This window comes from Mustela lutreola, chromosome X (assembly GCF_030435805.1).
Source record: "Mustela lutreola isolate mMusLut2 chromosome X, mMusLut2.pri, whole genome shotgun sequence".
Taxonomy (NCBI): Eukaryota; Metazoa; Chordata; class Mammalia; order Carnivora; family Mustelidae; genus Mustela; species Mustela lutreola.
In genome coordinates this window covers 8,830,377-8,855,294 of record NC_081308.1, presented here as the reverse complement: position 1 = coordinate 8,855,294, position 24,918 = coordinate 8,830,377, and the positions used below count along the sequence as shown (strand labels likewise).

Here is a 24,918-nt window from a genome sequence, read left to right as displayed (position 1 = left end):
TGACTTTATTCTTCCTCTGCTCCATACTGTTGAGCTCCAGCTCTAATTCCCCTCTCTCCGGGATCACTCTCTGACACTAAAGATCCAGAAACCCACATTTTGACTACTCCCTTCAATCATTTACCTAATGGCGCTCTGGTCAATGGCTGGAAAATAAAGCTATTAAGAAACAGATCTTTCTGAGGACTGTTTTAGTCTACTAAATATTTAAGATAGACAAAAGGACCTGAGGGTAAGTCAACAACAATAGGAGAAAAATTGCATTGTAACATGACAACAGTTTTAACCTAAGTCAATTCATCATGCCTGCAGATGTGAAGGTATCTCTTTTTTCCACTAACAGTAGAGAAGAGTCATTATCTCTAATATTTAACAGTACGCTGCCCTGTGTGTGCAGAGTGTTGTCCTGTGGCAACCAAGGAATTATGACAATTCAGCACACAAGGGCCAAGGGAAAGAGATCGCACGACCTTCCAAACGCTTTGTTGCAACTCAGACACAAATGCCTCTTTCAAGAGCTAAAAGGCATTTGGACAGATTATCTTGAACAGGGAATCTGCAAACTGCTGCCTGTGGGCCAAATCCTACCAGCCATCTGTGAGCTAAGACGGTTTTACATTTTTAAATGGTTAAGAAAAAACAAAGTAAGGATGACATTTCATGATAGATGAAATTATATGAAATCCAAGTTTGAGTATCTGTAAAGTTTTGCTGGAATGCAGCCACATTCCCTTATTTAAGGTCTCCGGCTGTTCTCACGCTACAACTGCAGAGATTAATAGCTACAGTGGAAACCATATATGACCCACAAAGGAAAAATATTCAGAATATAGCCCAATACAAAAGTCTGCTGATGCCTGGTATGAAAACAACCTCTCTCCTGAGTGGTAAGGCAAGGATTGATTTTGACTTGCATGTTTCAGGGTAAGCCCTGTTTGTTTCAGGTCAGTCAACATTTCCCGTATGTCCAACCATGGGTGATCTGTTGAAGCTAGGGATATGTGGCCTATGCATGGGGAATGCTGGGAGGCTGCTTATCTCTCATGCCAACGATGACTGCAAGAAAGGGCAGGATTGCATTCATGAGGCATGAAACTGGAGAATGAAGGCAGAACAGCGAGAATCCAGAGACAGGGAGAAGAGCTCTGATGACCTTGGGTGCCCTTGAAACCTCTTCTGAAGCTGGGTGCTAGTTCTGTGTGTGTGTGTGTGTGTGTGTACATATATATTTATCAGAGTGAAAAACACATATCTTAAAATGTTCCCTCTTCAACATCTTAAAGTGTACAATTCACTAGTGTTACGTACCATTACATTGTTGTGAATCATTTCCAGGATCGAGACTGTTCAGACCCAAAACTTTATCCTTATTAAACAACAACATTCTGTTCTTACCACAAACACTGGTAAACACTATTTGACACACACACACACACACATATATATATATATATATATATATATGAATGGAATCTTTCAGTACGTTTTAAGACTGGCTCATTTTATAAGCTTGATTTCCTCAAGGCTCTTTCATGTTGTAGTGAGCCACAGGATTTCCTTCCTTTTAAAGGCTACATATTGTATCACTATAAGTATTTACCATATTTTGTGTGTCTATCCATCTATCAATGGACTTTTGGGTTGTTGGCACTTCTTGAGTCTTGGGAAGGCTGTTGGGATGAACTTGGGTATGAAACTATCTTTGAGACTCTGCTTTCAATTCTTTTGGAAATACACCCAAAAGTGGGATTGCTAGATCATACATTATTTCTACTCTTAATTACGTAAGGAATCAATATGCTGTGTTCCATAGTGCTTACACCATTTTACAATACTAGCAACAATGTGCAAAGAGTCCCTTTTTTCCTGCATCCTTGCCAACAATTCTTATATTTGTTTTCTTGATAATAATCGCCCCAATGAACGTGATATTTGTGGATTTGATTTTCATATTCCTAGTTATTAAGAATACTTGCCATATTTTAATATAATTGTTTGGGCCATTCATATACCATCTGTGGAGAAATGTTAAGTCTTTGCCCATTTACCAAATTTACTGACAAAATTTTTTGTTTGATTTTTGAATATTTTCTGCCATTCCTTAGGTCATCTGTTCACTATGTTATTACTGTCATTTGATGCACAAAAGACTTTAAGTGTGATGTAGTCCAGTTTCTCTGTTTTTCAACCTGTGTGTCCATGCCTTTGGTGTCATATCTAAGAAATCATTGCCTACTCCACTATTATAGTCTTTTGGAAATTTGTACTTTTCCATCTTTAGTTCAGGTCTTTAAACTTATTTTTTAATTTTTATTTTTTTTTAAGATTTTATTTATTTATTTGACAGAGACCACAAGTAGGCAGAGAGAGAGAGAGAGAAGGAGGGAGAGAAGCAGGCTCCCTGCTGAACAGAGAGCCCGATGCGGGACTCGATCCCAGGACCCTGAGATCACGACCCGAGCTGAAGGCAGCGGCTTAACCCACTGAGCCACCCAGGCGCCCTTATTTTTTAATTTTAATATATGGTTTAAGATCAGGTTGAAGTTCCTTATTTTCTCTGTGAGTACCCAATTTTTCAACACCATATGTAGAATTCTGCCTTTTCCCCATTGAGTGATCTTGGCACCCTTGTCAAATCATTTAGTTCAATACACAAAGGTTTATTTCTTTTCTTTACTTTTTATAAAAAAGACTTTATTTATTTATTTGAGAGGAAGAAAGAGAGTGAGGAGGAATAGGGAGAGGGAGAAGCAGACTCCCCACTGAGCAGGGAACCTGATGTGGGACTCGATCCCAGGACCCTGGGATCATGACCTGAGCCGAAGGCAGATGCTTAATACATTGAGCCCCCCAGGGGCGCCTGTTACTTCTTTTCTGTGTCATTGGTTTATAAGTCTATTTTGATACTAGTACCATACTGTTTTCATTCCTTTATCTTTATAATATAAAGAGTTTTGAAATCAGGAAGTGATTACTATAGCTGTCTACTGCTTTTTGAAAAATCTTGACTATTAAGGGTTCTTTGAGATTATATATGAATTTTGGGATATTTTTGCTTTTTCATAATCTTGGTGCCCAAACTGGGGTTTGAACTCATGACTTTGAGATCAAGAATCCCATGCTGTACTGACTCAGCCAGCTAGGTGCCCCTAGGATGATATTTTTCCATTTTCCCCTAGGATGATATTTTTCTATTTCCACAAAAAAAGGCCATGGGAATGTTGATAGGGATTGAGTTAAATCTGTACATCACTTTGGGTATTACTGATATCTTAATAATATTATATGTGCCAACTCATGAACCTACGTTATCTTTGCATTTTTTTGTGTCTTCCTTAATTTCTTTCAGCAATGTTTTGTAGATTACAGTATACATGGCTTTCACCTACTTGGTTAGGTTAATTCTAAAAATATTTTTTTGATACAGTCATAAACAGAATTATTTTTTTAACTTTCTTATGCAATTGTTCATTAAAAAGATATAAAAACATAACAGATTGCTCTATGTGGATTTTATATCATTCAACTTTAATGAGCATATTTACTAGCCCAAGCTTTATTACGATTTTTTCTTCTTTTCTTTTTCTTTTTTTTCTGTGTGTAGAATCTTTAGTATTTTCTCAATATGACATCACGTAATCTGAACAGAGATAATTTTATTTTATTTTTTTCTAACTGGGAAGTCTTGTATTTCTTTCTCTTGGCCAATTACTCTGGCTGGGATTTCCAACATGACAATGATTAGAAGATTGAGAGCAGACATGCTTTCTTGTTCCTTATAATAGAGGAAAACCTTTAAGGTTCTAACCACTGAGAGTGATGTTACAGGCGGCCTTTATTATGTTGAAGTCATACAGTTTTATTCAAAGCTTATTTAGTGTTTCTGTCATCAAAGGGTGTTGGATGCTGTCATATGCTTTTTCCTCAATCAACTGACATGATCATGTCGATTTTCCCATCATTCTCCAAATGTGGTGTATTATACATTACTTGAATTCCATATGTTGAAGCATCCTTACATTTTAGGAAAAAATATCACTAGTTCATTATATATAAAGATATTAAGAGGCTGTTAAATTTACCATGCTAGTATTCTGTTGGAGGATTTGGGGATCAATACATCAAGGGTATTTGTATTTTTCATCTGTTTGTCTGGATTTTGTATCAGGTTAATGCCACCCTCACATAAAGAGATTGTAAGTGCCACCTCATATTCAATCATTTGGAAGAGTTTAGGAGGGTCAATATTACTTCTTCAAGTGTTTAGTATCACTCTCCAATGAAGTCAACCAGTCCTTGACTTTTTGTTAAAAGGTTTTTGAATACTGATCCAATCTCCTTATTAGCAACTATCCTGTTCAGATTTTTTTTATTACTTCATGATTCGGTATTGGTAAGGCTGTGTGTTTCTAAGAATTTACCGTTTCCTCTATTATTCAATTTGTTGGCATACATTTGTTTCAAGTATACTCTAATATTCCTTTTAATCTCTGTGACCCTGATTCTAATGAAATCTCTTTCATTTCTGAGTTTAGATACTGAAGGCTTCTCTCCTTTTTCTTTCCTTTTTTAAAGATTTTATTCATCTACTTGACAGAGAGAGAGAGGGAACACAAGCAGGGGGAGTGCGAAAGGAGAAACAGGCTTCCCACTGAGCAGGGAGGTCTATTTCATATGACCCCAGGTGAAGGCAGACGCTTAACAACTAAGCCACCCAGGTGCCCCTTCTCTCCTTTTTCTTAAACAAGATAATAGCCTGCCAATGATTTTGATCTTTTCAAAAAACCACAGCTTTGGTTTTATTGAATTTTGTCTCTTGCTTTACAGTTTTCCATTTCATTAATTTGAGCACTCATCTTTATTATTGCACTTATCTTTATTATTTCCTTCCTTTGGCTAGCTTTAGGATTAATTTGTTCACATTTTTCTAGCTTGAGGTGTAAATGTAGCTTGTAGATTCCAGAAGGTTTGCTTTTGTACATTTTGAAGCTACAAACTTCCCTCTTAGGTCTGATTTCAATGCATCTCCCAAATTTTAACATGTTGAGCTTTCATATTCATTTCTCACAAGATTGTTTATAATTTCCCTTGATACATTTTCTTTGACCAATTTGTAGGTGAAGTACATCTTTAAATTTTTACATATTCATTAGTCTCCCGCTTTTCCGTCTTTTGTTGACTTCTAGTTCCATTGCAATTTAATCCAAACAGAGATTTTGAATAATTTCACACTTTCAAATTTGCCGAGACTTCTCTTAGGGCCTAACGTGTGTCTATCTTGGATGATGCTGGAAAGGTTCATTGAGAAGAATGTATATTGTGTTGTTATCTGGTACAGAATTCTGTATATGACTTCTAGGTGCAATTAATCTATTTCCTGATTTATCTTCTTTCTCTTTTACCCACAGTTGAAGTGGACTATTGGAAGTCTCTGACTATCACTGTGTTGCTATATATTTCTTGAAATCTGTCAATATTTGCTTTATATATTTAGGAGTTTAGTATGTTTGTTGTATGAATATTTATAATGATTATGTCTTCTTGGTGAATTGTCATTTTATCATAGTAGAACATCTTCCTTTGTCTCTCGAAATAGTTTTTGATTGAAGAATGATTTTGGGAATGCCCGGTGGCTCAGTTGGTTAAGCGTCTGCCTTGGGCTCAGGTCATGATCCCACGGTGCTCCCTGCTCAGTGGGGAGCCTGCTTCCCCCTCTACCCCTCCCCCTGCTCGTGCTCTCTCTCCCTCATATAAATAAATTTTTTAAAAATCTAAAATAAGTAAATAAATAAATAATAAATAAATGAAACGATACATAAAATTGATTGTTGTCTGATATTAGCATAGCCACTCCTTGGCTCTTTTGGTTACCATTTAAATGTAATTTCCCCCATACTTTCACATTGATTGTTGTGAAATCAAAAGTGAGTTTCTTATACATAGTATATAGTCTGAGTCTGTGTTTCTATAATACCTTCTTACTCTGTGTTTTGATTGGGGAGTTTAATCTATTTGTACTTCAATAGTTACTGATACAGTAGGACATACCCTTGCTACTTAAGTTGTATCTTTATGTCCAACCCTCCCTCTATTACCACCTTCCTTTGTGTTTCATTGATCTTTTTTGTACTGACATACTTTCATTCCCTTCTCATTCCATTTTTCTTCTCTTTTACAGATAATTTCTTTGTGACTATCATTACAATTACATAAAACAGTATAATATTATACCGTTCTATTTCAAACAGATTAAAAACTTAATTTCAATTGCATACAAAAACCACTCAAAGAGTTCTACCTTCCCTGGCACATCACGTTACTGATGTCACAAATTGCATCTTTAACTATCATATACTCATTTTCATGATTTACATTATTTTTCAACGTTTTTGTCATTTAAATTCTATATAGGAATCAAAACTGAATTGATACATAGAGATTCTATTAAGAGAAGAGGCTATTTTTGTCAATACACTTAGTTTTATCAGAGAACTTTATAATTTCATTTGATTTTGCATTAAGGTATAGCATCCTTTCCTCTCATCTTAAAGTTAGACTCTTTTGACCATTTCTTAAAGACCTTCCCTTAGCATGTCTTAATTTCTTCATTTATGAAGGACAGTTTACCTGGATATATTATTCTTGCTTGAAAATTGTTTTTTATTTCAGTAGTTTGAATATATCGTCTCACTCATTGTAGTCTACAATGTTTTTGCAGAGAAATCCATTCACAACCTTATATAAACTTCCTTGTATGTGATGGGTTGTTTTTCTCTTCCTGTCAAAGATTCTCCCTTTGCTCAACTTTCACAGTCTGATTATCATCTCACTGATTGGGTGTCTTTTTGGATTTATCCTAAATTATGCTATTTGAGTTTAGTTTCTTCAATTACTGTGTATATTTCTTTCCTCAAATTTGGGAAGTTTCCACTGCTACTTGTTCAAATAATGTTTATGCCCAGTTCTGACCCTCTTCTCTCTTTGGCCTTCCCTAAATGGATACAATGTTGATTCGTGTCTCTAAGGCTCTCTTCATGTTTCTTCTTACTATTTTTCTTTTTGCTCCTTTGACTTCACCATTTCAAATGACCGGTCTTCAATTTCACGTGTTCTTTTTTTTTTTTTTTTCTTTTCTTTTTTCTACCTTATCAACTCTGCTGTAAACTCCTCTAGTGTACCTTTCATTTCAACACCAGCACTTCCACTTGGGGTGTTTTATAATTTAAATATCCTTCTTGAAATTCTCATTTTGTTCATGCATTGTTTTCCTTATTTTGTTTAGTTTCTACCTCTGTTCTCATTTAGCTCAATGAGCTTTTTCATGACTGGTCTCTTGACATGTGAAACAAAGCTATGCACATGGATGCGTATCACATTAGAGTCCACTTCAAGCATTTAATTTTGTTACTTTGCTTGGCCCATGTTTCCTTGTTTCTTACTATGCCACAATTTTTTGCTATTGTTGAGACTTGGGCATTGGAGGGGAAAAAAAAATCTCTTCCAGCCTTTATATGCTGGCGTTATTAGAGAAATACTTCACTGATCAGCCCAGACAGAGATCCTAGGACATTTCAAACATTTTCTGGGGATTTTTCTTCTCCAGATTTGTGGGTACGATTTTAGTAATTTTAAATTCAATGGGTAGCTTATTCCTACTTCTTCTCAGAACCCCATGGTCTCTTATTCCTCCTGACACCAGCCATTGGAACTGTAGTTCTAATAAATACCATAGCAATAGCATCTGGTGTCAGTAGCTTCCAAATAATACTTTTAGTCTGATCAGCACTCCATGACAAGTAAGACAGATTACAGTCCCTGAGGGAGCCCCCAAACTAGCTAGAACACCGGGTGCATGATATATGCTCAATTGTTTGTGTCCTGAACATGAATCTTTGGCGTAGGAGGTTATCTTCCTAGTTGCACCATGGTAGGTCACATAGGGGGAGGAACATGGCCAAGGATGTAAGAACACAAGAATTTAACAAACCCAGTTACTGGAATTCTTTCTTTGTCTTACACTGGGTAGGGTACTATTACTTATTAATTTGTCTCTAGAACTCTCACAAAGGTATTTTGCTCCACATAGAAACACAGTGTCTACATGGCAGAGTGAGGTTCTAAAGCTTCTTGGACTGTTATCTTGCTGTTATCCTGCCACTTTGAGTATTTCTTACATCCAAACTATTTTAGAACACTTGTACAGTTATAGAAAACTACATAGTTCCCATTCATCTGGCATTCAGTTTTGACTAATGTTAACATCTTACATTAGCATGGTAAATTTGTCACAACCAGTGAACCAATACTGATACATTATTCATAATTAAAGTTCATATTTCATTCAGGTTCCCTTAGGTTCTACAACTAATGTCATTGATCTGTTTTAGAATGCCATCCAGGAGATTATATCACATTTAGTGCTCCTACCTTCTTGGGCTCCTCTAGATTATGAGTGTTTTACCACTGCATTTAAGTGATATAAACAAAAAAATTCGGTTCATAGTCAAAGCCAAATTTGTTAAGAATTTTCTGTTGCTTGGAACTCACTAGATTACCAAACGATGCTGTTTTCTAGTTCAAACACACTATTTTATAATGATCAATGTGAGGCCAGGCCCACAGTATCCAAATGGTTACCCACCATTACATAACTAGTACTGAGAAGAACTAGGATCTTAGCCCAAGAATTTTTAGTTTTTACCATCCAATTTCTGCCCTTTACATTGTAACTACATTACCCCTGAAATTCACCTTCATTACATCCTGAATTTTGAACAGCCAATAGACAAGCATAATAAGATATGAATTTAATGACAAGGATGTGATGATTTTTCAAGTTCTCAAGGTTTTATTAGGAAATATGTGCTTTATCAATGTGCTCAAATTCTGTTAGTGAAATTCCTAAAGTAGAAAGTTCACAGGCGATCATGTTAAGTCACTGACTTATCGATCATTGTTTTTTCTAACAATTTACTGAATATACTGCTTCAGAAATAGTTCTATTCATGTATCTATTACTTCATCCATCCATCTACTCATATCTACATACACCTAAAGATTTTTATAACAAAGACTTATTAAGCATCTACTATTGCCCAGAAAATATTCCGGGCAGTGATAACCAACACTGATTAATCTCCTGGAGAGGAACAGTCATGAGTTTTCTGGAATTTTTTGGACTGAAATTAAATGGTATCAATATAATGAAATTAATAAATCCATTTAACTTTTTGTAAGATCTAAGTAGAAATGTAGGCTTAATAATGTGGGAAACTGAATTTTAATCACTGAACTAAAGAATAAGAATTAGCTGAGGAGAAAAGAGAAGGAGTGAGTTTGGAGAAAAAGAAGGGGGTGCTATCACAGAAGCCAGGAGAATCACTTAGAACAGAACATCACCAGAAATGAAGTGGGGACTTCTATTTGGGAGCTTTATAAAATTCCCCCATAAAATGAGTAGTATTACTTCAAAACACTATGGACAATTAACTTTTTCAAAGTACAATGGGGCTGTTTCTCTGTAGACCACTGGTGACAACAAGTTGCTATGTAATTTTCACATCCCTAATAATTATTTGCACTTGCATTTGGCATTCCATTGTGACTGGGTTTTATGTTGCTAGTGTTGCTCCCCCTTCAACCCCTCCCACAAAGGTGCTAGATGTTGGTGGGAGCAGCTGCATGCCCCGTGATCAGCAGATTCCTCTCCCTCAGTCCCCATCACAAGGGAGGGAGGGGGGAGTCATGATATTCTCACAGTGAAGGTTTTACTTCTCTGTTGACTTTTGATGATGTTAACCCTACAACACTCTTTAGAGGTAGATATTGGTTGTTAGAGCTATGCAACAAGTTCCTGCTGACAGCAGCGCACCACAGAAGTTGGCCTTGCTCACGGTACAACCTAAGAAAACAGACTCTACCGATGTCTATGCTAATTTCCGTCATACATAAAACTAATGGCAACTTCCCATCTCATGGGAGGGTTTTATAACTTTATCAGACAGTGAAACAGAAATACAAGAATGGGGTCAAATGCAAGATACTCCAGAGTAAGGTTTGGAAAACAATTACATCCCATAGGACAAAGGTGGCCCGCAGTTTCTTTTTGTAAATAAAGTTTTATTGGAATACAACCACATCCATTTATTTGCACATTTCCTATAGCTGCATTCATACTACAGTGGCAGAGTTGCCATGATCATTGTCAATTGCTTTGAGTTGTGACCAAGACCACATTACTTCCAAAGCCTAGAATATTTACTGTGTGGCCTCTTACAGAAAAACGTTTGCTGACTTGGCCTACAGAAAAAAAGGCTAAGAGTGGAGGAAGAAAATTATGTACCTTTTGATGAGAAAACCCATCCATAACAAGGCAAAGAGAAGACTTTCTGAGAGAGTCGCGAGCTAAAAGCAACCTGTCCTCTTTCCTAGGCCTTTAAGGAAAATACCACATGAAAAAAATTATAAGTGGGGCGCCTGGGTGGCTCAGTGGTTAAGCCGCTGCCTTCGGCTCGGGTCATGATCTCGGGGTCCTGGGATCGAGTCCCGCATCGGGCTCTCTGCTCAGCAGGGAGCCTGCTTCCTCCTCTCTCTCTCTCTGCCTGCCTCTCTGCCTACTTGTGATTTCTCTCTGTCGAATAAATAAATAAAATCTTTAAAAAAAAAAAAAAAAAAAAAAAATTATAAGAAAGAAATCAGGAGGTGAGATTGGGAGGTGAGGTGTGAAGGCTAATCAGTCTTTAGCATTTACAGCCTTCTAAGAAACAAGAGTGAATGAACAATCCTGTCATATCCTTTGTGACTTGTATTCTTTCCCTATATTGGCCAAAAACATATACCAAAAATGATGACAGAGAAGGAAAGGGCAAGATAGGGCCCTTTCCTTGCAATTTTACTACAGTCAACAGCAAGCCAAAAGTAGGGAGTTTTGGTAGAGTGTGCTCATACCGAGAAGTAAAATAAAAACCATTAAATTAATTTTGTGTACCATTTCGACTTTTGGGGTTGGAATGAAATACGTATAAGTGTATAAGCTATGAAATACAAATTGTGCCATTTCACTGATTCTGCACAGAGGGTGAAGCTCCCATGTTTGCATATAAAGCTCACTTTGCATCATCGAAGGATCATCAGTAATATTCATGCTAATAAATTAAAACTTCTAATTTTAACTTAATGAGAATGGTGACAAAAGGCAAATAAACAATTATGAAATATTGACAGACCACAAAAAGAAGGGAAACCCTGTAGATTTTTAGTGTATTTGTCTTGCTCCTTTTTTTCTTTTTTTTCCTCTTTTTTATCTTGCTCCTTGAGTAAGGGGACACTTATTTTCATTTTGCAATGGGTGCTGACAATTAAGGGGCTGGCCCCGTGCACTGACCAACACCCTTTAAGATCGACTTGTCTGCTTAGAGAGTGTCTCCTAGCCATCACAGCCTGAGCTGCTGTGGCCAACCGCAAGCTCTTGGAGCAGCTGAGCGACACACTCCACGAAAACAATGGAGTGACATGCCTACTCACGACGCAGGCTGATCCGTGTGTCCACTGGCACAAAAGAGCAGTGCCGCTTCTCATCAGCTTTGCGAGGGAAGAGACTCCTCTCCAGAAAGTGGCCATTGCCAACAAGGTTTTATTCAGGCTGTGAGAGGCAAGAGAGGACAAGGGCTTGGCAGGGAGCGCGGTCCCCGACCCCTGGGACACCACAGCGAGGCACTGTAGATTCAGCCCTCCTCTCCTTGGTGCGGGGGTGCAGACAGTCACGAAGGGACACCTGCCACAAACGTGATACTGTGTCCTCTTAAGTTCAGTCGATTTATTTGGCAAAAACACCCACACCCGCCAGTTGGCACTTGGCACCGGCCAGAATTTCCTGCCTGTGTCCCAGCCTTAGGCGAGGACATCAAAATTGCTCTCTGCAAGGGTTGGCTCAAGCCAGAAAGAAGGGCTCCAAAGGCCACTCAAAAGAATCGAGAGGTGGTAGCAGCCTCAAGCTACTCTTTCAATTACAGGCTGTGACAGAAACCTGGTCACCCAGGTGCTTCTGCTTTTCACAGTTTGGCTATCCCTGTGATCCTGAATGGCCTTTGTGACCCACTTCGTGTACATCCCTAGAGGGTGCTCAAAAATGAAAAAAAAATGAAAAAAAAATGAGAAGAAAGAACCAATCCTGATCACCACCAAACCGGCTGTCCACAGTTCTGCGTGCCATGCGTGTCCCAACTCTTTGTCACTAAGTGGCCCAAGGCAATTCAGGCAATTACCAAACCTTCAGCTCTGTTGGCTTCCTGGACAAAAAAAAGCCAGGAGAGTTTGAGGGATTGATGCAAGAGAGATGGATCGGTTATGTGACCCTGCCACATTTCGAGAACAAACGCCCAAGATGGGAAGAGCCACTGATACAGGCGAAGACTGCGTCGCATCGCCCTTTCCACCACATGCCAAGTTAGAGCCGGAACGACAGTCGTTTCCAAAGCCTTACTTTTCAAAGGGGCTCCGGCAACTCTGCAGACTCACGTGCTAGCTGGGAGGAGTAATTACCAACTCAGCAGATAGGTGCTTTGTCAGATATGAAAGAAAACAAACCTGTTTCAGTGAAGGGAATAAACAGCCCCCGATGTTCAGCCAGGGAAGCTGGTGCGCTGACAGGACGTAATTACCTTTCATTGCATGTAATGATATTATCACTTTTACTTTGTTCCTCCAATTCCAAAATTATAATATACCTCCCTCGCTTAAGTGGATGCTTGGGTTCCTCGGGAACTCATTTAACTCAACGGCATTTGCTTTTGCCATGAGGCAATTATTTGCATTTGGTGAAGAATTCATCGTGTGTCCTTGGAAGCAGTATGTTTTATTTAAGTGTTCTTCATCACAGAAACCAAAAAACGAGGCACACCGCCTCTTTTCGAACATAATGCCGATTTGTAACTCTTTGAACAGTTAAAAAGTCCCCAAATAATCCATCAACCCAGCTCGAATAAATCTCCTCTATTTCCATCCATGTCACACCTTCCAGTTTCCACAAAGAAACTTTGGTATTTCATTCCCAGAATCAAAGGGTAACCACCTATGTAATCGCTCAGATCCATTTGTCCTTTGTTGGATGCTGGTTAATAATTCGGATTAATGAAGTAGGAAATGGATGTGCCATTTTGAATATGAAAATAATACAGGGGGTGGTGGGGGCTACCACAGTATCCAAATCCAGCTTTACAACTTTAAATTTTCAGAAAAGGAAAACATTAAAAGAGCTCATGAAATGGAACAAATGAAGGGACTGACCCACAGAATATGAGCCAGACTCTCTTCTGAAATCTTGGGGTAAAAGCAAAGGAAAAAACACCCCAAGATTAACCCTCTTGGGGACATATTAGGTAAAGCCAGGGGAACTGCTTGGGGGCTCAAACTTAAGGATGAAGTAAGGATTTGCTGTTTCTATTTCCATGATGACAACAACAAAATGCTATCACAGTGACTTGAAGATTCTGCTTGGGATTAACAAAACGGGGAGGTGGGACCCATACGCTGCTCGCATTTCCTCAGATGATTCTCTCCTGGAGCTAGAGAAGTCAAAAATACCTTTCACACTGACTACGGAACTGACTGGCAGTTGGGAATGGCTAGACTTCTCCCACGATGGGCAATGTCCATCCTGGAGAACAGAGTGGAAGTTTCCACATCTCATTACAAATTTCCACTATTCACGTTTCAGGATTGAACTCTCTTGCATTCAGAAGATAGTGACTCGGTTTAATTGCCCACCATGGGAATTGCTGGCAGAGTAACAGAACAGTATGTCTGGTCCAATAAGCATGCAGAGCTACTTTTTGTAGGCTTGCAGAAGACGACGATGAAGACGAAGACGAAGAAGAAGGAGGAGAAGGAGCAGAGGAGGAAGAGCAGCAAGCCTTTCAGATGCAGAACTTGAAAATGAGGGCATGTACTTTTGCGATGACCCTCCCGTCTCCTTTCCCACGTGCAATTGCTATCCCCAGACTCCAACTGGGCTGGCTCTTCATTAACAGCGATCTTGCCAACAAGTGCTCTAATATGAATTTTGACCATGTTTTAATTTTCCTTTCAATCTTCAAAAGCCAAAGTTTCAAATTCATGAAGGACATTTCTTCTTTTGTATTAACCCTCCCGACCCGCAAAGTCCAACCAGAGTGTTTTTACTGTTTAACAAAGAAATGGGATATTAGGAACTCGCTGCTCCCTATTCTCTAGAACATGTATTATATGTCTCTAAGGAGATAAAACAGATCTTGCACAGTTGAGAATGACAGCAGGCCCATCACTTCCACTGTACTCTAAGATCATGGAAAGTAGGAAATTGTCTTACTAATCTTGGTATCTTCAGCATACACTCATGTTCAATAATGTTTGCTGGGTATATGTTGGGAGGGCCAAGGAGTGCTTTTAAAGGAAGCACATGACCAGACCACCCGGCGGATGGGCCATTTCTAAAGATGCTGAATGGGGAGGGTAAGCCAGGGAAAGGTGGTGGTGAGCGTGTAGGGCTGCGTGGTTGCTGGGATGGTGATTAAGGCTATGGATTGTAGGGGGCATAGCATGCATTAGACTCCAATACAAAGCCAAAACAACTGAGGCTTTATATTCTGATGATGAGGAAGAAATGCTAGTCTGACTACACAGAGGATGTGGCAATGCCCAGTCCTGGGGAGCCTCACCTTCTCCCCAAAAAGTAGATTCCTCAATGTAGCTCACTATCTTCCTGGTCAGTTGTCAAGGTTCAATGAAATCTTTGGTCTCGCAAGAATTTTCTGAACTTGCTTTATCTAAATCAGATCACATTAGGAGCCAAAAGAGGTGCTATCCATAATTATGTCAGAACGATAATCATAAACCAGGACACTCCTGGGCAGACAGGGTTATACGCCTCTATCTGCACACATATGATCTATATCATCTATATGCTATATCCATTTGTAACTATATCCACAACTACACGTGTATCTGAATCAAGAGCTCTGTTGATATCTACATTTCTATCTACAACTGTATCTAAGCTTTATGCATCTTGATTCACAACCACACGGACATCTGTTATTTATGGATGCTGTTCTTAGAGCAAACATTGCAGAGGGCCTCAAACTCGCTATAATTCTTTCTTTCTCTTTCCTTCCATTTCTCCCTTTCTCGCCCCTTTCTTAAAAGGACACTCTTTCCTGAGAGTCATTCCTTCCAGTTCCAGTTTCTCTCTTCCCGTCCAACTCTCTCACTTCCCCTGCTTACATGGTCATAACAGGAAACTGACAAACTCTTCCTCTACATCTCCCATGTTTCATAAACAATATTCACTGTTGCTCAAACACATGTATTTCCTGTTTTTCTGACAATACTAACAAAAGCTGTCTTTTTCTAATGCAGAGTTGGGTGTATTTGACCAGGTACATGTGTAGACATTTGGAAAACCATTTGATGACTCTGAGTCTCACTTTTCTCATCTGGAAATAGGATCAATATTTCATCAATTAAATAAGGGAAAATGCAATGGGGCAGCTGCCAGTCCTCGGGAGGAGAACCTGAAACTATTTCTTGGCTCTACCCAAGATCCAGGGTATGCACTGAATGTGTGTGTTCCTCTAAAATCCATTTGTTCAAACCCTAATCCCCAGAATGATGGTATTTGGAGGTGGGGCTATTGAGGAGAGGGTGGTAATTAGGCCACGAGGGTAAAGCTCGCATGATAAAATTAGGGAACTTCTAAGAAGAGACCTAGAGATATGATCCCTCTCTCTGTGTGTCATGTCAAGGTACAGAGAAAAGACAACCACCTCAAGCCCAGAAGAGGGCCCTCACCAAGAATCCAGGCTTGCTAGCACACTGATGGTTGATTTCTCAGACTTTCCAACTGTTGAGAAATAAAGTTCTGTATTTCAGCCACCCACTCTTTCAGAGTTTATTATAAACCCCCAAAAGACTAAGACAACTAGCCATCAGGATTTTTTACAGTTCCTGACCCTATTTCAAAGTGCAGCAAACACTGATAACCAGTAGTCTACTGTCTATATAATGTTATTTAAGTGTTCATTAATATGTGCGTAATGGCATTAATTTTTTAATCCTATGCATTACCAGCTTTTTTTAAAAATAAAATTTAAGGTATTGATTCCACTCTAAATAATTGGGGATGGGAAAAAGAACACGAAATTTGAACACATTTAACTACCGTGGGCTGTGTTCTGAAGGACTCATCAAGATAGAATTAGCTCATTATTGAGCTAGAAGACTCTAACTTTGAACATGGGAAGCCTGGATCTTCCCATAGCTTCATTAATAACTTGAAAGTAGTTGTACCACCATCAAAACCAATTGTATGGTTTGGGATATCATTTGGATCCTATGACAAGATAAAAAAAGAGACATCTAACATCTTTCAAAGAGAATATGTAAAAGAGTAAGAAATTAAATGCAAAGGTGCTAATTACTAGCCACAGCTTAATTTTCAAATTGTTCTTTTAACGTACAAAACTAATGAGCAGAGATATACTCCACACTGCAAACCAGAGGTCGACAGAAACTTGAGTAATTAGAGTATTGCTCTGTAATGGAGGGAACTCAGTAGATAAGGAAAAAAATCCCACAGGAATGATTCTCATTTATAAAACCCACTAGGGATAAAGAACAAACACCTCTGAAATCAGGTACTTGTTCTTCACATCTGAAAACAATGAGTCTGAGAGCGCTATGGAAACTTAACTTTTCCAGTTAAAAAAATCCTACAGATTCGGTGGCTCCATAGGTTGAGAGGCCAGCTCTCGATTTCTGTTCATGTCATGATCTTGGCGTTCTGAGATCGAGCCTGGTATTGCTCTGGTCTCAGCAGGGAGTGTGCTTGAGATCCTTTCCCTCCCCCAGCTTGGGCACATAAGCACACACACCCGTGTGCACGCTCTGTATTTCTCTCTCGAGTAAATAAATAAAATCTTAAAAAAAAAATCATCTTACAGATTGGGAAAAGTGACACTGGTGACATTCGTTTTTAATGTTGCTATTTAGTGATCAGTGCAGGTTTCTCTATGAAGTTGCTGATTTACTCTTAACAGGTTTCAACAGCTGGCAGTAGGCCAGGGTAAATGTTACATTCACATGTGGCCTTGCCCTTAAAAATGTCAAGGACACGAAGTGAAATGCACGTGGCTCAAGTTAGCTGGGATTCTATGGCCAACAGGCCCTGGTTTGTGTTTCCATTTAATTAACTGGTTTGGAAAGCACAGGAGCCCAAATCCGATGAGGAAACAGAAAAATCCATTTTCCTTGGAAAAGTCTAAGATATACCTCCATAAATTTATAATCCGAATCTTTTAGAAAGTACATTTCTTTGGCAGAAATTCTTATTGTTTTGAGTCAAAGCATCTAGGCAAGCTCAACTGAGCCAATTACATGAATTCATAATGATGTTACAAAATAGATAGCACAATGTAATCTGACAAAATATCATCTTTTCAGCAATATAAAGCACTTGGGTAAACTATGAAATGAACATCTCAGAGTCTAGGGTATAAGCAGAATTGTTGGTCTTTCTTCCAGTCTTTGTGCTTTCTGGGAGATTCTACTCCCATCGCCAATTCCAGTGCAGTTCCTATGGTAGGGCACCCTCAGGAAAGCCTTGAAGAGCCAAAGGCCACTGCCCACGGGCTCCCTGTAGTGGGTCAGGGTCATGGGCAACTTGAAACTTCCCAGAAGGCCAGGCCCTCAAGAATGAATTGTACTCTGAAGAGAGCTGCTCTCCCCTTCACAGGAAATTCAAGAAAGAGGGGAGACTTGGGCCGCAAAGACTGGAAATCTGACCATAACGTTCATATGTTTCTTGCATAGATTGCCTCCCATAATCACCTGGAGGTGCTGGGCTGTGCAAAGACCAAATCCCCAAAAACAATCGTAAGAAAGATTTTTTATCTTTATAAACATGATCCCCCACCTCACCGTGACCCTGTTTGCTCATAGTCCACAGTCAGATTGACAAGAGCAAAGAAATGCTGCCTGTAATCTGAAAAATGCTTCTTTTGGCATCCAGTCTCAACTCAATTTTTTCGGTTAGGATCAAACATGCTTACTGATCTAAAATGTATTTTCTTTTCTTTTTTTAAGATTTTATTTATTTATTTGAGAGAGAGCATAAGCAGGGGGAGCAGCAGAGGGAGAGAAAGAAGCAGGATCCCTGCTAAGCAGGGAGCCCAACGTGGGGATGGGTCCCAGGACCCTGGCATCACGACCTGAGCTGAAGACAGACGTTTAACCAACTGAGCTACCCAGGTGCCCCTAAAATTTATTTTAAATATTCTCTTACTTAAGAATGCTGCACATAGCTTGTAAAAGAAAGCAGGGTGGGCCCTTGTTTTTTGATAAGTGCAATAGGAAAACTTATCTCATACAATTGAAAAAAAAAAAAAACCAGAGAACTAGGGCTACTGATTCCTCCAAAATTCTTCGGTGGTTCCCTCCAAAAGGTAAACATAGAATTATCTTATCATCCAGTGAGTACAATGCTAGGATATATCCACAAGAATTACAAGCAGGGACCTATACAGATACTTAGGAAGCACTAGCCACAGCAGCATTATTCCTAAGATCCAAAAAGTGCAGACGACCCACTTTTCCAATGACAGAAGAATGGTTAAACACACAAGGTTATCTGTAAAATGGATTATGTACAATGGAACATTATTCAGCCCTGAAAAGGAACAAAACAGTTATATATTCTATGCCATGGAAGAAACATTGAGGACATTACACTAAGTGAAACGAGCTATACACAGAAAAACAAATACTTCATGATTTCACTTATACAAGATATCTACAATAGGCAGATTCATAGAGAAAGAAAGTAAAATAGAGCTTACCAGAGGGAGGAGGGGGAATGGGAAGTTATTTTTTAATGAGTACAGAGTTTCTGTTGGGCATTATGATGATAAAGTTCTAGAAATGGACAGTGGCTAATGGTTGTACGATGTTCTGAATGTACTTAAATGTCACAGAATTGTACACCCCAGAAAGTTAAAATTAAACAAAATTTACCTTTATGCTATATACATTTTAACACATTAAAAAAAAAAAAAAAGCAAAAAAAAAAAAGTCCAAAATCTTAGGCAGTGTCAGCGAGAGGAACGCATATAATTCTGTTAGCTCATGTTTTTTTATTACGAATAACCCAGTAACATTTCTATCTTGACCAATTCTACAAAGCAATGGAAATTGTTCAACTTTAGTTCTAGCCTCAGACAGTGGGTACCACTGGCCTTGGATATACTAAAGAACACTTTCGCTCTTTCTCAGAATGACCTTACTATCCCTAGAATTATCAGCCTAACAGGGCAGATCACCAACTATGAAGCAACTGCAAGTCACAAGACATAGAAGACAGAGAAGATTAAGCAGCTCGACTGATGGCCTCCAAATATCTATGAGTCCCAAATGGGGGCACGCTAATTCTGAGTCAAGGCTGGAAGTAGAGACAAAGAACAGGTAGAAGATTCCACACAGTTCAAGCCATCAGTTCTACCTACTTGATGAAGCAGTCTCGGCCATCCCGGTTCGCAGTCATCTCCCATCCATAGGGTGGCACCTGGTTCAAGCCCCAGGTGCCCGAGGGAGGTGGCCAGCCAGAAGACTTCGTCCTGTGGCTGGGAAAAGAAAAAAAAAAGAGAGAGAGAGAGAGAGAGAGAAAGAAAAGCATCATTACACCTGACTCCTAAACATTTCTTCTTAGAAAAACACCAGAAGGAGCATGGGATTTGCTCCTCTCAACTGTGGGCTACATGCTCAGCTGATTAAATGAATAAATACAATGAATGATTTTACAGTAGGTACCACGCTCATTAGTTCTCCTTATACTATCTTCCTTCCTGAGGTAAGGACATATATTCCTTTACACATATTCCATTTTACAGATGAGGAAACAACAAATGGCTCAGAAAGATTAAGTAACATTGTTCAGGACACGTTATCCATTTTAAACAAAATTTTTGCATACATTTTGCAATGGCATCATTGCACTACACTTCCTGACCCCAGACATCAGGAAGTGTGGCAGATAGATATTGCATGCCATAACAACACATATATGTAAACATTGTTTTTATGGATATGAAGCAAATAATTGGAAGCTACAATTCCCTGGCCTCCCCTGACCCAAGCATAACATTTCCACTTATATTATCCACATTCCTGTCAAAGTGAGCTATAGCCCAGAGACAAACTCTCCATTTAAGTTGCAGAGAAAATCTACACATTTGCTTTTACACTTGCAATTCAAACCCTGAATCTCAATCATCAGCAAAAGGGAAGGGTAGGCTATGGAGAACTTTCTAGAAGCCGGCCCTCCCAAGAGCAAGAGGAGAGGTGAAGTAATTGCACGTGACAAGCCACTGGGACAGGCAGGGCGGCACAGTCACTATCTCCAACCAGATACTAAGCCCACGTTCTGGAGCATGGCTGAGTCCTGGCCACTCCTCTCCACCAAGGACCTCCAGAACTTCCACCTTCTGCTCAACAACACTGAAAATTGCTTCAGAGCAAAATCACAAGAGGAAATACCAAGTGCCGTTTTTGGATCAGCCAACATCCTTCACTGTTTGGTCTACCCACACCACGTGAATTTCTGGATGGCCTTGGAGATCTTCCAGGCACTTGCAGATTGCAAACTGGGGTCCAAACGACGTGGCGGGGGTTGGGGAAGCAGGACTCACATTTAGGGGGCCTCGTGCTCAGCATCTGAGTAGAGCACCAGGGAGCCTCTGACAGGGCCCCAGGGACCACACGCACAAGGTGTACAACTCTGTGTGGGCAGCCGTCCAAAGCCAGCAGCACTCCCCCTCCTCCGCAGCAAGCATCCAAGGACAGGGTGTCACCGTTTCTGAAAGGAGGCACCTCTGAATCTCCCAGAATACAGGGCAACTCACCCCCACCTCACAGCCAATGCACACATCTGATCAGAACCCAACCCTTCCAGGCAGGTGAAACAAGCCCATTTCTAGTACAACTTCTAGACGGGAAGGATCTCACAACATTTAAACCACCTCTGCTGCTGTTTTTTAAACTTCCTTGCAGGTTTCCCACATCCTTCATGAAATGTGGTGAGCAAAGGTCACAAATCTAAAGCAGGGCTGGCGGATTTAAAATCCCACCACGGGAGCCTTTCTTGCCCCTAGACTATTAAAATACAAGACAAGGGCAACAGTTTCTGTTCCTCTTCTTCGCACGAAAGTCAGCAGGGGCAGTTTCCTCTTAGGTTTTATAAGAATGGGCTGCTTCCCTACAGTTGGAGAACCCTTCAACTTGCCATCCTGTGGAAAAAAAAAAAAATAAACACCAATTTCTCCCAAGTAGTAGAGAATACATGTGGAGAGCTTCCTAAGACTGGACCAAGGACACAAGCCCTTAGGCAAGTGAACAGAGCATATCCTGCTATTAAAAAGTGTTCCAAAAGCAACAGTACGGTAAGAAGTAACACAAGGAATACTTGAGCAAAAGACTATTTTTGTAGAGAATGCAACTGTTTACACTAGATGACTAAATGAGGGCCTGCATCAGAACGTTAATCATTACCAGAGAAGGCTACCTTACTGAAAACAGACTCTCTCTTCTTTTCAGTATTTCTCTCTTTCATCGGCCACAGCCACCAATGTCTAAATCACTAAAAGAAAGACACGGGCTTCCTAATGTAACTGCCATGTAAAATATGGTATCAGTAGACCTGAATTTTGTTATAAAGTACATTCTGTCCTGTACTGTATGTTCTGAAAGCAGAAAAAAGCACTTCATGATGATGTTTTACAGTAAAGACTTTTGTCATGAAACACCCAGTGAAGTGCAAATACTAGACACGTTTACAAATGCTAATTTAATACTTCCCTTCCAGGACATTGTTTGATATAAAAAACTGAATAATTAAAATCAGTTATGTCTGTATGTCTGTTAATGTGTTGTCATATGTGAGTTGGAAAGGAATGAATGCAATTTAGCAAATTAAAATGCTCAAAGAACAAAAGAATAACACCCTAAATATCTAAACCTAAGAGTCTTAAGACTCAAGGACAAGGGTCATAACTGTGGAAGGATTTGGTTCCTGCTTCTATGAGGGGGATTGCTGGAGGTCCACCCAACAATATGTGGCCGTATAAGCTGATTGTTTGGTCTCCCTTTTTCTAGGCACCTCCGTTCCTGGCTCTATCCTCTGTGTCTTCACCAAACCCTCTAAATTGGCCCATCCCAGAACTACTGGGAGACACAGTCTTTAACACCAGGAATACAACAGTTCGCATCTTACAGAGTGTAGATGGGGCCAGTGCTTGTAAAAGTAGAGATCACTTAACTGATGTGTACCAGAGGCCTCTCTGATTCAGATATTCTACCTCTGCTGACAAGAGTTCTGTGCCCAACTCCTCATGTTTGGAAAAAATGCTGACTCTGGGTCCCAGTGTGAGATGCGCACCCTTTATATCCCACAATCTCTCAAAGAGTCCATTCAGAGTTCCTAGGCAGTCTTCCCGAGCACTGACACCTTTGGTATTTCTCCTCTTTGAAAGAGGACTTACTTTTCTTTCTTTCTTTCTTTCTTTCTTTTTTAAAGATTTATTTATTTATTTATTTACTTGACAGACAGAGATCACTAGTAGGCAGAGGCAGGCAGAGAGAGAGGGGGAAGCAGGCTCCCTGCTGAGCAGAGAGCCTGATGCGGGGCTCCATCCTAGGACCCTGAGATCATGACCTGAGCCGAAGGCAGAGGCTTTAACCCACTGAGCCACCCAGGCGCCCCAGGTCTTACTTTTCTCGTCCAAGTTCCTATTAGTCTCTGAGTTGCTCTGACCACTTCCATGGAGAACAAAGACTATTCCGTAAGTAGGAACCTGCAAAGCTGCTCAGGAGCCAGCAGGACTGAGAATGGTAAGCAGGCTGGCGCCACTGAGATCATTTCTAGAATGTTCTCCAGCCTAGAGTTGCCAGATTTGCCAAATGTAAATATAGGACATCAAGTTCAATGTGAATTTCATATAAACAACATTTTTTTTTTTTTGCATCAGAAGATATCACATAATATTCGGGCATTACATGTACTAAAAAATGCATTCATCATTTATATGAATTTCAAATTTGACAAGACATCCTGTGTTTTATTTGCAAACTCAACATTAGCACCTTAAATAATTGAATACTCAGATTCTCTTCCACAATCAAAAAAGGCAGCTTTCCTACAGAACTAAAATATCATAGCCCAGAATTCTTAAGACTTACCCTCACCTAATCGTGGGACCAAATACTACTCTCACAGAGTCTATGATGTGATAAGGAGCACCCTCAGCTCCCGGACTAGCTTCAAACCAAAGTATACCCTCCAAACATGTCTGTGGGAATAACAGGGGGATTACAAGCAGTCATGAGCTAGGCGTTGATCTATTTCTCAGATTTAGCTGCAAGAATCACCTCACATTGTTCGATAACTATAAAGATAACTAGACCCTAGAAATTATGATTTAGCAGGTCTGGCTTAGAACTAGGAATCTATGAGTGAGAGAATGAGGGTGTGTGTGCTGAAACCAGCAATTCACATAATTCTCTTTTGAACAGGATTGCTAGATTTACCAGTCCAAATGAAACAAAAGAAAACAAGAATGCCCATGTCAACTGAATTTCCAATACACGGTGAATAATTTTTAGTGTAAGGATGACCCATACAATATTGGGAAATACTGATTTAAAAAAACCATCCCGATTCAACCGGACATCCTATATTTTATACAGGGGCTATGGGGTTTGGAGAACACTAGTCCATGGTCATGTGGCAACCCAACAGCATTAGAATCTACTGGGTTGTTGGCATGACGTGAAATCTGCATTTTATCAAGATCCCCAAGTGATTTCCAAATGCATTCAAGTTTTCTAACCACAGCCCAAATGGGTGATTCCCAACGTGAAGCCTTGCAGCAGGTTGGAATCCCGTGATGAAACTTGTTAAGTCCAACTGCCCAGGATGGAGGCCAAGCCACTAGAGTCCTATTCCCGGAGGGTGAAGCCTAGGCATTGGTATTTCACCCCAAGATGGCCACTCACTGGTCAAAGTCATTTTATATTTGTTTTTGAGCTGATTGAATCACAGCAGTATGGTGTGGCAGCTCAAGAGCCTGTTCTCTAAGTGTGGCCCCGGGGACAGCAGGGGCGCCACCAAGGCGTACGTATTACCCCAGACCTACCAAAACACAAAACACTCAGTGCCAGGGCTGACCAAGCAATTTCTGTTTAAAAGGCCCGCAGGCAAGGCTGGGGCCCACTCAGCTTTGCTAACCACTGAGAATCAGACTCCCTTTAATCCAGGCGCTGCCGATTCTTTTCCACAATCTTCAACAAGTTCCTCAACCTCTAACCCCCTTGGTCCCAGCGACTCCTCTATAAACGCTGCTAAGAGGACCAGGGCCTCGGAACAATATTAAATTAGTTCTGGAGGTCATTTCATACCATCTGTGCTAAAAAGTCTCTGCTAAATAAATCTCAGCTGAACGCGGGAGACAATAAGGCATCTGGGGGTAAGGTAGGAATAGGTGGCTCTACTCGTTCTCAAAGTGTTAGAAGTGTTAGAAGGGTGAATGTCTCGGGCCTCTATTCCTTTCCCGACGGGCAAGGGCAGGGTGATAAGGGGCTGAATCAAGCCAGGTTATACCTTCTTCCCAGGTCACAAGTTGAGTTCAGCTGTTCCGAAGGCAGAGGAAAAGATCAGAAAATTGGGCCCAGGAACCAGTAACCCCAGCTGTGTGTGTGATCCCCGGTAGAGAGGCCAATTTCCACGGTTCCCAGGCCCCACCTTGAGACTGCCTGCGACCGCAGGCTCCGTCACTGCAGCCCGAAATCACGGTCGTGCGAACCACTTTCAAACACTTAGCTCAGCCTTCAAAATAGCGA

The 24,918-nt window shown here is 40.1% G+C and overlaps 1 protein-coding gene across 4 annotated transcripts in view; it reads right to left on the bottom strand.

The window, feature by feature from the left end:
• FRMPD4 (FERM and PDZ domain containing 4) overlaps window positions 1-24,918 on the bottom strand; it is a 550,653-nt gene that overhangs the window by 177,417 nt on the left and 348,318 nt on the right. For all 4 annotated transcript variants that reach the window (XM_059157257.1, XM_059157256.1, XM_059157259.1 and 1 more), the window contains exon 2: window positions 19,533-19,649. In XM_059157257.1, coding sequence (XP_059013240.1) covers window positions 19,533-19,649 — 117 coding nt within the window. The remainder of the gene's footprint in view (window positions 1-19,532; window positions 19,650-24,918) is intronic.